Genomic DNA, 16,181 nt, shown 5'->3' with positions numbered 1-16,181 from the left:
AATTTCCTGTAGTGGAAATTTCCACTTCAACCAGACAGTATGAACTTCAGTAAGATGTTGCAATGCTACTAATAAAATATTAAACATACACCCACCTCAAGTTGTTCAACTTCTCAGTTTTGATAGGTCCTATCTGACGGGTGCAATCCTCATATAGTAAGCATTGTAGGCAAGCTGCTAAATATACAGTAGTTGTTGATTTTCCGTATGACAATGAAACCCTCATCTACGCTCGTACATTCACTCTTCAAATGAGCACTTTCTGTGTAAGTGAGAATTGGACATCAATTCTGAGAGAATCTATTCACATATAATCCTCTTTAAAATAACCAACCTCTTTAAAGTGAACTCTTTGGTAAAAATATAAATGTAAGAACTCAGTTCTTTGTATTCACACTGCCCTTGGCGCTGAATGAGGACTCAACTCTTATGCAGGTTCACTTCACCTATTTTGTGGTCGGAGTTCTCTTCGCGTTCACATTGCTATGTTTAGAAAGGAACCAAGATTTTTTTCCAGTAGAATACCTCGTACTGAAGAACTCAGTGACTTTCAACGTGGCACTGTCATAGGATGCCACCTCCCCGACAAGTCAGTTTGTCAAATTTCTACCCTGCGAGAGCTTCCCCGGTCAAAAGTGCTGTTATTGTGAAGTGGAAATATCTAGGAGCAACAACGGCTAAGGCGCGAAGTGAAAGGTCACACAAGCTCACCGAATGGGACCACCGAGTGCTGAAGCCATAAAAATAGTCTGTCCTCAGTTGCAACACTTACTACTGAGTTCCAAACTGCCTCTGGAAGCAACATCAGCACAAGAACTGTTCGTCGGAAGCTTCATGAAATGGGTTTCCATGGCCGAATAGCCGCACACAAGCCTAAGATCACCATGCACAATACCAAGCGTTGGCTGGAGTGGTGTAAAGCTCACTGCCATTGGGGCAATGGAAATGCGTTCTCTGGAGTGATGAATCACGCTTCACCATCTGGCTGTCTGGACAAATCTCTGTTTGGTGGATTCCAGGAGAACGCTACCCACCCCAATGCATAGGGCTGTTTTTCATGGTTCGGGCTAGGGCCCCCAGTTCCAGTGTAGAGAAATCTTAACGCTACAGCATACAATGACAGTCTAGACAATTCTGTGCTTCCAAGTTTGTGGCAACAGTTTCCTGTTTCAGCATGACAATGTCCCATGCACAAAGCGAGGTCCATACAAAAATGGTTTGTCGAGATTGGTGTGGAAGAACTTGACTGGCCTGTACAGAGCCCTGACCTTAACCCCATCGAACACCTTTGTGATGAATTGGAACACCGTCTGAGAGCCAGGCCTAATCGCCCAACATCCGTGCCCAACCTCACTAATGCTCTTGTGGCTGAATGGAAGCAAGTCCCCGCAGCAATGTTCCAACATCTAGTGGAACGCCTTCCCAGAAGAGTGGAGGCTATTATAGCATCAAAGGGGGGGGGACCAACTCCATATTAATGCCCATGATTTTTGGAATTCGATTTTTGACGTGCAGGTATCCACATACTTTTGGTCATGTATGTTGTCGTTCTCAACTATTCAAACCCCACAATCATTAAACAGCTTATGAAGTTCTCTTAGCCTATAGATCTGTGCATGCTTGACAATCGCTAATCAATATCCAAAAACAGCACACAATGTTTTCAGCGAACCTACACATGTTCATCTTCTCTTGTGGCACCAATGTGAGGAGTTATGTCAGGGGAAACGCTGTTGCAGTAGTCTAGTGTGTGGTGCGGAAATAATGACAAGCGAACCTGGGGAGCTTTGTGTTTACATTGCCTTAGAAAATGGAACCGAACCAAGGATTTCAAGTGAACTGAACTCAGACCACCTCTCGATTTGGTCAGTTCGGTTCGCTTTCGGAGGCTCTTTTGAGGGGTCTAAGTTCCTTTGGAGTGTTCACACTGGACAGAAATAAACACACAGAGTTCACAAACATTTGCTGAAAGGGACCAAGTGTGAAAACACCTTAACACATTGTACTAGATAGGCACTTGTACATTGTGTTGACATCACAGAATATAGTGGAGGGTCACAGATTGGCTTTACAACAACAGAACAGTGAGGAAAAACAAGTTGTTTTAAGGTTTCATTCCAACACCCCTCTGTTCACAGGTCCAGCCCATCCACTCTGCAGTGTCCACAGACCTGAACAGGAGAGAATAATGCACTACACCTTCACACTAATACTTCCAGAGATGAGAAATAAATTCAAGGCCTAAAAATAACAAGAAACTTGAGTGCAGTTAGTAGAGCAGAAACAAGGTATAAAACAGTATTGTTTCCTAGCTATACTATAAAGCAATAAACTGTTCTTGTACTTGAGATAGTCTGTATCAAGGCACAAGGCGAGACCCAGATGCAGACACAGGAAGCAGATGGTTGGAGTCTTACTATGCTTAATAATCCAACGGTGTAGGCAAGAGAATGGTCGTGGACAGGCAAAAGTTCAAAACCAGATCAGAATCCAGGAGGTACGGAGTGGCAGACAAGCTCATGGTCAAGGCAGGCAGAATGGTCAGGCAGGCGGGTACAGAGTCCAGAAACAGGCAAGGGTCAAAACCGGGAAGACTAGAAAAAAGGAGAACAGCAAAAAAGAATACAGGAAAAAACCGCTGGTTGACTTAAATACACTGGGAAAAATAAGCCACACCTGGAGGGGGTGGAGACAATCATAGAAACAGGTGAAACAGATCAGGGCGTGACAGTCTGTGTGATATAATGCTATAACAGTGATATTCCTTCGGGACTCTAGGGGAGAAAATCTATTTCTTATATGCATTTCTGATGCCTGGAGTATCGTAATGAATTATGTTAGAGCATCATGAAGATGTAAATTGTCTGGTGTAACACTTCTGTTGTGAAATGTGATGTCAGAGTTAAAGGTATCTGAGGTGAAGAGAAATGATGTTGGTTAGTATTTGTTCATCCTTGTGCTTGTTATTTCAGAGGTGAGCCCAAAGGCATTGTGTGGTACAGACTTCAGTCCATATAGTGTGTAGTTTTCTGAATGAGGTTTAATCTAACAAATCATTTCAGTGTAATTCATACTGTGGTATGGACATTTTATTAGAAATAGTATATTTTGACAATCTTCAAACATAAGAGGGATCAATACACATGAGGTGAACATCTGGTTTTAAGAGCTAACCTGTTTGACATACTTTTCAATTCTATCCAAAACATTTACTGAGATCAAATGTATTTTACATCTCACCTGAATTGTATAACCACTGGCCTGACAAAAAAACATACAACGGACATATACCAAAGGACATATATACCTGTAAACAGAAAGGTTATCAGGAAATTCAAAGCAAGCGGGAGGTTGCAAAATCACTGCAAGCAGAACTGGTGTGAGAAAAGAAACAAAGCTACATCATCATCATAGTCAGGTCTGTGCTCTCATGGACATACCTTTCAAACAGAGCAGTCATGAACTCTATTTTTACATGCCAACTGGCACACTATTACCTATTTAGTGCACTAATTTTGACCTGGGCCCATAGAACTCAGATCAAAAGTAGTGCACTATAAAGAAAATAGTGGGCCATTTGGGCCATATATTATCTGTTATGATCAACTAATTCACATAAAACGTTTATAACGAGTATCAAAATACCCAAACGTCAGCTTATCAGCACTTTCAGTGCTTCTTTTGTACTGTACACTGGCACAGCACAGCACTGTTCCGAGACAGACAAAGGGGACAACGACTGGTGAGAGATTCAGTGAACATCAAATGTAGCAATTTTGTGTGGTAAAGCAGTAGTCATTTCAAGATGGTCTTGGTGAGATAAGATTCCTCCAATGGCTAGAAATATATAATTATTTTATATACACTCATCCGAGGGCCACGCCATGTTAATTTGACATTTTAAATTGAACTGTGTTGTTTGAAAAGAGACCAAGTGAAAGGCGTATACTCACATCCTCGACACTGGGTTTTACACATTGATTCAGGTAACACGTGAATTCATTAGACAACCCCGATTGACAGTCAAAAGGACAAATATAGAATTTCAAAACTCTAATAATTTCAGAAAGTGTATTTACTCATCACACTGTCCTGAAAGAAGAGGTCCATCTGATTTAACAAAGGTATGTTGACAACAGCCAAGGTGAGCAGAGAAGTACAGTAATATAAGGAGAACAACTGTAGCTAGCAGTGACAAGTAAAGATATATAGGTTTAGCCTGGTCCCAGATCTGGTTGTACTCTTGCCAACTCAAATGCTTTCATTGTCAAGCCAAATGTGATAAAAAAGTAACAAGGAGTTGGCATGATAGCACAAACAGAGTCCGGCTGTGGAAGGTTGGATTGCCGCTGAGTCTGCGTGCACTTAATGTGAACTTGCTGGCTGATAGTGAGGCTCTTTCGCAGCTTCTGCTTCTCAAATGTGGTGGTGAGCGGTGTGCCTTCAGGAAGCATATCTACTTCCTCTTCCTCTGCAGGCTAGCATCTCATTGGCTGTCTCCCTGCAAACAGCAGAAGCAAACGCGGCTGGGTGTCACTTGTGTATTCACATACAAGCACAAGGACAGACAGGGGTCCTGTCCGGAGCAGGACTTGACTTCAGCCCGGAGAGCACAAGCCTACGGCCACCTAACAACCTCCGGTGCAGCATCAAATTGACTGGGCCCAAACAAGCGGAGTAAACGAGAAACAAAGACAGTGAAAGTAGTTTTCGTCCCAGAGTCTTTTTTTTTTACAGCAGTCAATCTGTAAACTCCACTCTGTGCATTCTCAGTAGGATCTATCTCTCTCTCCTGGCACAAGGCTGAGAGCAGCTACTCAGCTACTCATTCTTGTGGCAGTAAATGTCCTTTAGCGCTTTGAGTTCCTCAATGAGGGTCTTGTTTTGGTTTTCCAGCACGGCCACACGGTTCTCCAGACACTTGACATACTCTTTCTTTTTCTTGCGGCACTCCCTTGCAGCCTCCCTAGAGAAGACAGAGTAAAAGAGACAGTGGGAGAAATCCCAGCTCTCAGCACCAATCAAAAACACTTTAGACTTCCCATAACATCCAGTCAACCTTTATAGATAATCAATTATCAAAGGGGTGCTTTAAAATCTACAGGAAACTGAGAATGAGGACCATGAATGATTTAGAAATCTGTTCCCGTTTTGACCAAATTCAGAGCAACAGAGTAACAGAGTAAAACTAGTATGTGTCCCAAAAGACACCCGACTCCCTATATAGTTCACTACTTCTGATCAGGGCTTCTGGGAAAAAGTAGTGCACCATAAAGGGAAGAGGATGCCAATTTGGGACGCAACCTGTGTCTGTCTCACCTGTTCTTCATGAGGCGGACCTCCCTTTTGCGTGTTACCTCCTCAGTGTGCACCGGGGGATTGTGCATGGACAGGGAGCCTGGGGACGCAGCCATCACCAGACCCTGGGGCAGGCCCGACGAGGTGGGCGAACGGAGCTGGTATGCTGGCATATCTCCAGTGGCAGCTAGGGGACACAGACAGAACACCAGGGTTCATTTTAATAGTACTTCTTTTAACCAAGTTTATCACTTGCACAGACAGACAGGACATCAGAATTGGAAGTGATTACGTCATTTATTCAAGCAAGGTGGACACTGGAGAACAAATTCTCGCTTGCATTGACCACTTACCTATATTTAGCTCACTGGGGCAAAAACTAAGTGCTGTATTTTTTTACTTGAGTCCTTCAATCACACAGATTTCTCATCTTCTATCTACTTAGTGGATAAGCGACCATAAATTCGACATAAACGCTGAACACAAATCATGTAGATGGGTCCATTTCACAACAACTAACAACAACTGACCACTTGTTTTGTTTTTTTCTGTTAAAACAACCAGACAAGACCAGATTCCAACGGACCGTGAATTAAGCAAACCAAACCTCATTTAAATGTTATTTTTCTACAGACATATTTAAGATTGCAGCACAGGTGCCAAATTAGGGAGAGTAGGCCTAAGCACAGATCTAGCTTTGTGTGGTTTGAGTACTCACATGAACAAATACTACAGTTTACTATAGAATTCTGTTGTATACTGTAGAATACTATACTACACACTAAACTATCCCTTGATCATGTGTAGTACTTTCTATAGAATGTTGTGGTATACTGTCCGGGGGTTACTACAACTACCTCCTTGACATGTCTTTGTCAGACTATGTTAAGACAATCGTGTTTCTGGTTGCTGGGTAGATAACTGCCATCCAAGTGAAAGAGAAAAGACAGTAGCACTGGCTGTAGCCTACGTTTCAGCCTACATTATTTGGTGATGATTCACTACTGATTCATTAATTTTTGGGTCAAACAAATCTTGTACTTTGAAAAAAATGTCAAAGTACAAAGCAGTCCCAAGCAGCGGTGTGATCCTCCATTCCCCCACTCACTTTCCGTACTGTATCCCTCTTATCCATCTCCCAATCTACATTTCTGACTACTATCGGTCAATAAACAAACTAGAAGAACACAATAGATGTATAAAAAAACAGAAGAGAACACATGAAAGTATTTCCAATGTGCTCCTTGGTGTAGGAATGTGGTTCTGATCTGACCACTAGTATGTTGATAAATGTCTCTCTGACATTTCCTGATACTCCAAAGTAAATACAGGAGAAAACTATCATCCTTATATGGCAAGAATAAACACTTATTCAAAACAACTATATTTTCACAACAAAACATTTGACTATTTTTTCCATTTATGAATTTATAACAGCCCAAATGCCACCACTGCACTCGTGTTTTAACACAAGAGTGAGCAAGTAACAGCTTGCAGATCTAAAGGGATATAAATGAGGCTGAATTCTTCTCTCTCCTGTCGTTATCGAAGTGGATGACTAAGCTGGTAGCGCTGAAGCTGTGATCACTGCTCTTTCACTGCTCCCACAGAGGGCTCTGTTCTGTCTGGAATCACAGTATGACTCCCAGCTGACGTCAATGTGAGTCTCACTCGACAGTTAGCATTCTCATTTCCCTGGCCCCATCTGGTTCCAGGAAACCGGAGTGACGTCAACGCCACCCCTCCCCCCACTCCCTGGCTGCTCCAGAGAAGTGTTCTGTTTGAGTGTTTTAGGGGACAAGCAGACAGACAGGAACTGGGTTGAGCAAGCTAACTAAACACTTACTGCCATGTTCGGTCAACATAATGTCTAGCTTTTCACTATAGGAATGTTGAATGGTAATTACACAGTACTCTTGTAATGTTTTCAAGTCTCAGAGAGAGAACTGTGGGCAGGATGCCTCTGTAGTAGATACCTATTAACCTGAATTAGTTAGTCAGTGCACGACAGTTTGCTAATACTCTGAAACACAGTTGAGGCTTCCAACTGAGCCAACTGCTATGACTTAATAACTATGGTAGACTACACACACACTTTTGAATACATTTTAAAAGTTCTGTAAAGACACTTAACAATCCAAACTTTAAAGTAATTACTCACAAAAAAACATGTATTTAGCCCTCTAAATACAGAAACAATGCAAGTACATCTCTGAATTGAACAACAATGCAGGTACACATTGTTTATCACTACCAGCATGATACATTTAACTTGCTATAAAAATAAAACTGAGAAATACTGAGAAAGGAAAACAGACATAGATAGTTACATACCTGATTCAGTCTCATCTCCAGTAACAGCCATATCTTCTACTCTCTAACAATCTGGGATCCACAGTATTACACACTTTCTCTCTTTTTATCTAGCTGACTGTGTGTCTTTCTCTCTCCCTGCCTGCTCTCTACATGGAGTGGACACCCATCAACTTCGCACAAAATTACAATTAAGGACACTGACATCACAATGACATCACTGGACCTGCTGAAGTCAATAAGACACTCTGCCTCTAGGCCCCTCCCCTGCTCTGCTCCTGGATCAAATGCTAAAGTGGAGCAACACAATGCAGCAAGATAGGGGAGGGAGGGTTAGCTGGTTATTTTTAGACCCTATGACGCAACTAGGCGATGTAGAACAAACATTAGGATATTGTGCCCAAGTGACAGCAGCCACACTAATGTGAGCACCCTGATTGAAGCACTCCCAGGGGATTCACTTTTAGTACTTGTTATTAATATATGATTATTAAGCTTTTGATTAATTTCTCTGAACAATAAGGTAAATAAGTTCAGCCTAATAAAGAAGTAGCCATAAAGGTTTTAAAGTAATAAAAAGTGGGAAATATTCCAGTTGTTGGATTGATAAAAATACTGACGTTTTACTAAAACCCCTCAGGGGGAAAAAGTGTACATTACTCTGGTGGACTTTACTCCAACTAACATCATTTGAATCTATTCTACTGTTAAATCATAACACTGGTTCCATAGTAACATTACCGGGGCAACCAACCAAACTTGACACTTTTTAGAGACAAACTAGTCAAGCTCCAGTCATCTCAAGAGCTTCCTTTTGTTCATTTACCAAATTAATGCAAACCTATAAGTTGATGAATCACACTTTTCCCTACATAGTGCACTACTTTTGAACAGAGTCAAAATGGAGTTGTTTTAGGTACAGTTGTTCCTACCTTGTATCACCACCTGGCCACCTTGTACAGAAAAGAACTGCTGTCCTGAGTCCCCTGCCTGGGTTGCATACTGCAGGATCTGGGGTGTACCAGAGTTGGACATGGCCAGAGTCTGTACGCCCTGCAGACCCTCACTGCCTGGGCTGGTTATTTGGATGGCTCCCCCCTGGGTGATGGCAACTGAGGAGGGACACACATTTTTAGAAGTGATGGGTTACTCAGAGGTATATTGTGAATGTTTGTATGAATCTTATTAAAACTTATCTGACCAAAATATAGATAGTAAATGTGCAGAGCTAAAATGGAGTGTGCATTTCTGACCACTGCTACAAATAGCTGATTATCAGCTGCTTCTAAGCGAGATGCTTTGGTCCATTAGATTAGATGTTTTTCTTGAAATAAAGGAACTGTACTGTACTTTATGGAAGGTCACTGGCTTATTGATGCACAACTATAACCTGGAGAATTTGGCCTCCACAATGAATCTTCCGTTTAAGACCTCTTACACAATAACACAAACTGGATATAGAAATGAATGTCGGGGTTCTCCCCAGGATCATTTCAGAAGTTGGTGCTGTGGAGTACGGCACGGGGGAGGCCCCGAAAAGGGCCAGTGTCCCGCTTTGGACTCAAATGTATGTGGACAACCCTTCAAATTAGTGGATTTGGCTATTTCAGCCACACCTGTTTCTCTAAGAACGGGATCGGCTAGTGCTGAAAAATCGTCTGTTCTCGGTTGCAACACTCCGAGTTCCAACGTCAGCACAAGAACTGTTCGTTGGGAGCTTCATGAAATGTGTTTCCATGGCCGAGCAGCCGCACACAAGCCTAAGATCACTATGCGCAATGCCAAGCGTCGGCTGGAGTGGTGTAAAGCTCACCACTGGACTCTGGAGCAGTGGAAACGCATTCTCTGGAGTGATGAATCACGCTTCACCAACTGGCAGTCCGACAGACAAATCTGAGTTTGGCAGATGCCAGGAGAACACTACCTGCCTGAATGCATAGTGATAACTGTAAAGTTTGGTGGAGGAGGAATAATGGTCTGGGGCTGTTTATGGTTTGGGCTAGGCCACTTAGTTCCAGTGAAGGGAAATATTAACGCTACAGCATACAATGACATTCTAGACAATTTTGTGCTTCCAACCTTGTGGCAACAGTTTGGGGAAAGCCCCTTCCTGTTTCAGCATGACAATGCCCTCATGCACAAAGTGAAGTCCATAGAGAAATGGTTTGTCGAGTTCGGCGTGGAACAACATGACTGGCCTGCACAGAGCCCTGACCTCCACACCTTTGGGATGAATTGGAATGCCGATAGCGAGCCAGGCATAATCGTCCATCATCAGTGCTCAACCTCACTAATGTTCTTGTGGCTGAATGGAAGCAAGGCCCCGCAGCAATGTTCCAACATGTAGTGGAAAGCCTTCCCAGAAGAGTCGATGCTGTTATAGCAGCAAAAGGGGAGACCAACTCCATATTAATGCCCATGATTTTGGAATGAGATGTTTGACGAGCATCACGTAGTGTATATACACTACCGTTCAAAAGTTTGGGGTCACTTAGAAATGTCCTTGTTTTTGAAAGAAAAGCACATGTTTTGTCCATTAAAATAACATCAAATTGATCAGAAATACAGTGTAGACATTGTTAATGTCGTAAATGACTATTGTAGCTGGAAACAGCTGTATTTTATGGAATATCTACATAGGCGTACAGAGGCCCATTATCAGCAACCATCACTCCTGTGTTCCAATGGCATGTTGTGTTAGCTAATCCAAGTTTATCATTTTAAAAGGCTAATTGATCATTAGAAAACCCTTTTGCAATTATATTAGCACAGCTGAAAACGGTTGTTCTAATTAAAGAAGCAATAAAACCAGCCTTCTTTAGACTAGTTGAGTATCTGGAGCTTCAGCATTTGTGGGTTCGATTATAGGCTCAAAATGTCCAGAAACAAATAACTTTCTTCTGAAACTCGTCAGTCTATACTTGGTCTGAGAAATGAAGGCTATTCCATGCGAGAAATTGCCAAGAAACTAAAGATTTCGTACAACGCTGTGTACTACTCCCTTCACAGAACAACGCAAACTGGCCCTAACCAGAATAGAAAGAGGAGTGGGAGGCCCCGGGGCACAACTGAGCAAGAGGACAAGTACATTAGAGTGTCCAGTTTGAGAAACAGACGCCTCGAGGCAGCTTCCTTAAATAGTACCCGCAAAACACCAGTCTCAACGTCAACAGTGAAGAAGCAACTCTGGGATGCTGGCCTGTGTTCTTTTGCCCATCTTAATCTTTTCTTTTTATTGGCCAGTCTGAGATATGGCTTTTTCCTTGCAACTCTGCCTAGAAGGCCAGCATACCGGAGTTGCCTCTTCGCTGTTGACGTTGAGACTGGTGTTTGCAGGTACTATTTAATGAAGCTGCCAGTTGAGGACTTGTGAGGTGTCTTGTCTATAACTAGATACATGCATTAGCATTTTCTCAAGACGCTGAAAGGAAGAAATCCTATTTCTTCACTCCTGTTTCCAAGTCAACATTTAGCCTCCATTTGGTTTATAATTTTACTGCAAGAAATGCTTAATTCTGCAGGAATTATTATAAAGGCTATGTGAGAGGTTATAGACCTACAGTCAGTGTCCAGATTTCAGTTTCCATTCAACCCATCTAAACAGTAGGTTACAGTTACCTTGATGTACTATAGGCCTATTTGAAGTCCTGTCTTGTGACTGTCTAATTTGTATAGCGCCTCACAATCATAACACATAACATAGTCTGCTATCATCCTCTTTTACCACTTCACTTCATCTTTCCCAAACATTACTTTTCTGGTCCTCCCTTCTCTTAATTTTCAACTCTTCATTTTGCTGCTTTTCTCTTATTTAATTAAATGTCAATATTGTCCTATTTGCATCTGTGGATCGGCGTTAACATTTTCTGCAACGGTAACGTTTTCTGCCCGTTCCTAAAAGCATTTGGTGATAGGCATGTAGTCTAATTGGTACATGTTCAGTTTGGCCCTAAAGGTTTGGCTTACGCACTAATACCAGATGGCCTAAAATAATTTAAGAAAACCCTAAATTTAACCTATAGATATAATTTGCACACAAATGATACATTTATGTATTTTTTAAGGTATTGTTTTCACTTTATTCAACCACACAATATTTAATAACCATAAACCCGCCAACCCCTCAGATATAACTGCGGTTATGAGTCAACCCGTGCATCACCAGCTCTTACATTATTTGGGGAGAACCCCTAATGTCACAATAGTGAGTGCACGTCAACATTTTGACCATAGTTGCGTCCTAACTATGGCAACCTATTCCCTGTATGGTGCACTAATTTTGATAAGAGCCTAATGAAACTCACTGTATTGGCCACTGCTGGTCTGATAGATTGAAGTTGGCACTTGAACTGCAGGCACACTGGAGGATGGAACCTCATCTTCGGGTTTCTCTTCCTCGATTCTCGGAATTGAGGAGGAATCTGATGATAGCTCATTGAGGATTTTACTGAAAGAAAGAGGAAAGCACGTAATAAACTACTCTGCTTCGATTGCTTTGAAATGTCATTGCTTGTTTATCAAATTACATCTTGCTCCCTTTATAGGGCACTACTTTCTGTTTGTTTCATATTTGCAATGTTTTTATGTCTACCAACCGATAAGATGGGCGTCTTGAGAGAATCTCTCTTCTTTTCTGTGTGTCTGTGGCTGTTGACTCCCCATCTTCAAGCTCAGCTATGGAGGTTATCTGGAGCAAAGAAAAACACTATGAAGTCTGAAAGTAATGCATAGATATGATCCCTGTGTACGGTCACCTCCCTCCATTTAAAATACCTTACTGATTACTGAAAAATAAAAGTCATTCCCAGTGCTGAAAACAAATTTGGACAATAGTAGAAATCTCAGGGTGTTTCCGAAATGACACACTATTCCCCCACAGGGCTCTGGTCAAAAGTAGTACACTATATAGGGAATAGAATGCCATTTGGGACAGATTCTCTGTAATTTAGAGAATAAAGGACAACTAGGGTGACATCACGTGCTGATTTGTCTAATGAAAGCAGACAGTGTGTTGTCTTAGAGACAGTCAGACACAATACAACATTCTGTGCACATGAAGGTTAAACTTTGTGCTTTTGCTAACTTCAATGGTGTCATTGTCAAGCCAAGCATGTTTGACAAGAATTTTGCATGATGGGACAAACAGACTGGCACTCAGGCTAAGAAACAATAGCTACAAGTAAGCAAAACCATTCTTTGGTTTTTCAATGGGGAAAAATAACTACTCTGTAAAATAACACAATGCAGATTTGACTGAATTTAGCCAAGAAGACTATAGTGACAAGAGTCTGTATCCCAAATAGCACATATTCCCTATATAGAGCACTGGTCAAAAGCAATGCACTATATAGGAATAGGGAAGGAGCTACCTGTACATTCTGCATCTGTGGTGACTGGATGACAGAGGCCTGAGGAGCCTGGATGACACCCTGAACATGAAGTGTCTGCCCACTAGGTAACTGCACCACTGTCATGCCAGCGGAGTCTCCTGTTCCTGAAACCTAGAGGAAGACGAGAGATGTTCAATTATTTTACAAGCAATTTAAACAATATTTGAGAAATATTTGAGGAAATGCAAACGCCTTGTCATTTATTGTCATATTTGACTTGAAAATGAGTAATGGGAGTTGGCAAAAACATAAACAGATCTGGGACCAGGCTATTTAGACCCCGATACACATCTGAATTATAAGAGTGATGTATCTACCTGAGTGATTACTGCAGTGGGTGAGTTGGATTCACTCTGACTTGGATCCTCATCAGACAGAGAGTCATCAAAACGTCCCTCCTGCTTTGACGACGCAACCTCTGTGTCCATGGTCATCGGACTAGAAATGTCAGGAAATTAGGCAAAGTACAATTATAGTCTACCTAGCTTGGTTTTTTAAAGTTTAAGGTTGGATTTTAAAATCCATAATTATTGGGACAGTGACCATTTAGTTGTTTTGTACTCTGTGCTCCAGCACTTTGGATTTGAAATTATACAATGACTATGAGGTTAAGAATTACAGCACTTTTGGTACATATTCACAACATTTTAGAAGACAAAAAGTATTGGGACAAATTCACTTTTTATTTTATTTAACTAGGCAAAGAACAAATTCTTATTTACAATGACGGCCTACCCCGGGCCAATTGTGCTCTGCCCTATGGTACTCCCAATCACAGCCGGATGTGATACAGCCTGGATTCGAACCAGGGATTGTAGTGACACCTCTTGCACTGAGATGCAGTGGCTTAGACCTCTGCGCCACTCAGGTGCCTGACTTATATGGGAGGACGGGCTCATTATAATGGTTGAAATAGAACAGAATCCATTCCCGCCATTACAATAACCCTGACCTCCTATAGCTCCTCCCCCCAGCCTCCTCTGATATGCCATCAAAGTTCCAAGAGCTCTTCATAAAGTTTAGTGGGGGGAAGTCAAGTGGCCTTCAAGTCAAGCATTACAAGAACACACAGTTCAACCAAAAGGTTGATGTGATTGTGAATCAAATTAATGTATTCAATGCAATGTAGTGTTAAATATGACAGTTGCTATTGCTTGGACCTTGGTTCATATTTTCACTTAACTTTCCCCCCATGGAGCAAACATGTGCCTGTCTGAATTCGAAATGGGAGGAGTCTTGTTTCTAAAGTGGTTAGTATGTTACATATGAACATTTCTGCTACATCTGTAGCCATATTCAGCACCTAAAGAATATACATTTGGTACATTTATTAAAAGGTATTGCTGACAACCACAATGTATTTCCTTCAGTAGCTGGCTAACGTTAGCTTTTCAAAAAGAGAACGCGAATGGAGTTGCGTCGTTTAGCTATGCAGCTGTTCGATAGAAATTGCGACTCGCACCGAAAAGCATTAAGGGTGGTATAACGTTAGCTTTAGATAATGTAACTAGCAGCTAACTAGCAGCAGGGAGTTACAAAAAAGTTAAGTAATAATATACGGTCACTGGTTGGCAAGCCAATTGTCACTGTATACCATGTCAGCTAGCAAGCCAAACACTATTGCATTTGTTTCTGTGCATGAAGTTGTTCAGCTGGCTAGCAAGCAGGAAGTAGATTCGACTGCGAATCGAAAGTTTGTCCATGCGTCATTGTAAACCGTGAACGTTCTGTCTTGTCGCTCCTTTTTTTCTGGGCTTGTGCCGCGAGTAGGCTACAGTGTAATAACTTACCAAAGTTATAAATTACGTAGTCAGACTCGTCACTAATTATGGTAGGAGTGGATGGCTCGAGCCACGTAGTCCCCACGTCAGTCCTGATGATGCAGCGCTAAAATGTCGACCAAGCACTCGTCCCCTCCAACTGAACACTACAGAAAAACACTACACATGGGAGGAGCTTCACAGATTACTGTACTCTGCTACTGTAGCTAGACTGAGGGCAAATCATTCTGTTCATGTTTAACGTTAGACAACAATGCACTGGATACACTAATAATAATCTTAGAATTAACCTTTGACACTGTATATTACTAGCAATACTGTGAGTTAAAAATAGTATAATAGTGTTTAGACCTACTCTTTGAAGTTTAAAGAGTTAGCCTAAACATTGTCATTATATTTTCCTTCTATCCCATGTGCACAGTGAACACTTAACATTGATCGTATTTTTTTCAGATCATGTTGTAACTTGTAATGTAGGCCAAGAGTTGCCTGGCTGCACAAACTTCAGTTGGAGTAGTCAGGCAAAGTTTACAGTATTTCAATTTGATCTGGATGTGCTATCTAGTGGTTGTAAACGGGAAAACAACTCTGGTTTGAAATGTATACATGTTTTATTGATTTCACCTTTATTTCGACAGGGAGTCATGCTGAGAGCAAGGTCTCTTTCTCAAATGAGCCCTGCATACACATAAAACACATCAGTACACCCAGAGAAAAACAATAATAGAAAACACATTCTTAAGTAAAAAAATATATATATATATATTTGAGCTCAACAGACTTGAAATTTGCTCAGTGCTGAAAATATTGAGAGAACATTGCATATGGCTATTTAAAAATATATATATAACCAGGCAAGTCATTCTTATTTACAATGACTCATTTACACTATCCTTTCTTAATCTGGTTCAGGCAAAAGGCAAGTTTCCTCAGTACATTGTTCGTTGCAACGTCATCTCACCGAGTCTACCTCTACACAAAAACATGTAACTTGTGAAAGTACAACAGTAACATAACACTCACAGGAATTAACTGTTTTACATTTTGCACATAGATAACAACAAAATACTTCAAATGTTTTACGTAATATCCTTACATAATGTAATTTTGTACATTGTCTCTAGAAATATATTGGTACATTTTGTGTAGCGGCATATCTCAAAATACTAGTAAAACAAACAGTATAAATACAGTATAATGGGCCTATATTTATAAAGGCTACCATTCAATACATAGCTATACAAATAATATGGGTATTGAATGAAAGTTTTTTGTCAAATGGCAACGTTTTTTTAATAATAATTTTCCAAACTTACATAGATCGGCATTTCAGCCAAAGCAGAACTGCAATTATCAACAATCTGTTTATTAGGTGGAATTGTTGAAATAAAAGAAATGG

General features: G+C 41.1%; 1 protein-coding gene across 2 annotated transcripts; it reads right to left on the bottom strand.

The window, feature by feature from the left end:
* Nucleotides 1–3,074: 3,074 nt before the first annotated feature.
* LOC118394595 (cAMP-responsive element modulator-like) lies at nucleotides 3,075–14,946 on the bottom strand. 2 transcript variants are annotated; one of them, XM_035787942.2, is made up of 8 exons: nucleotides 14,792–14,946; nucleotides 13,319–13,439; nucleotides 12,981–13,112; nucleotides 12,207–12,298; nucleotides 11,916–12,058; nucleotides 8,544–8,723; nucleotides 5,320–5,485; nucleotides 3,075–4,966 (listed from the first exon to the last, which is right to left on the bottom strand). In XM_035787942.2, exons 2-8 carry the CDS (start codon nucleotides 13,433–13,435, stop codon nucleotides 4,822–4,824), a joined length of 975 nt encoding a protein of 324 aa, XP_035643835.2. In that variant the 5' UTR covers nucleotides 13,436–13,439; nucleotides 14,792–14,946; the 3' UTR covers nucleotides 3,075–4,821. The 2 variants fall into 2 exon arrangements, with proteins under 2 accessions (XP_035643835.2, XP_035643839.1); XM_035787946.2 differs by lacking the exons at nucleotides 8,544–8,723; nucleotides 11,916–12,058; nucleotides 12,207–12,298; ... (1 more) ...; nucleotides 13,319–13,439; nucleotides 14,792–14,946 and adding an exon at nucleotides 7,633–7,967.
* Nucleotides 14,947–16,181: the final 1,235 nt, after the last annotated feature.

This window comes from Oncorhynchus keta, chromosome 15, assembly GCF_023373465.1.
Source record: "Oncorhynchus keta strain PuntledgeMale-10-30-2019 chromosome 15, Oket_V2, whole genome shotgun sequence".
NCBI lineage: Eukaryota > Metazoa > Chordata > Actinopteri > Salmoniformes > Salmonidae > Oncorhynchus > Oncorhynchus keta.
This window is presented reverse-complemented; position numbering and strand designations above follow the sequence as displayed.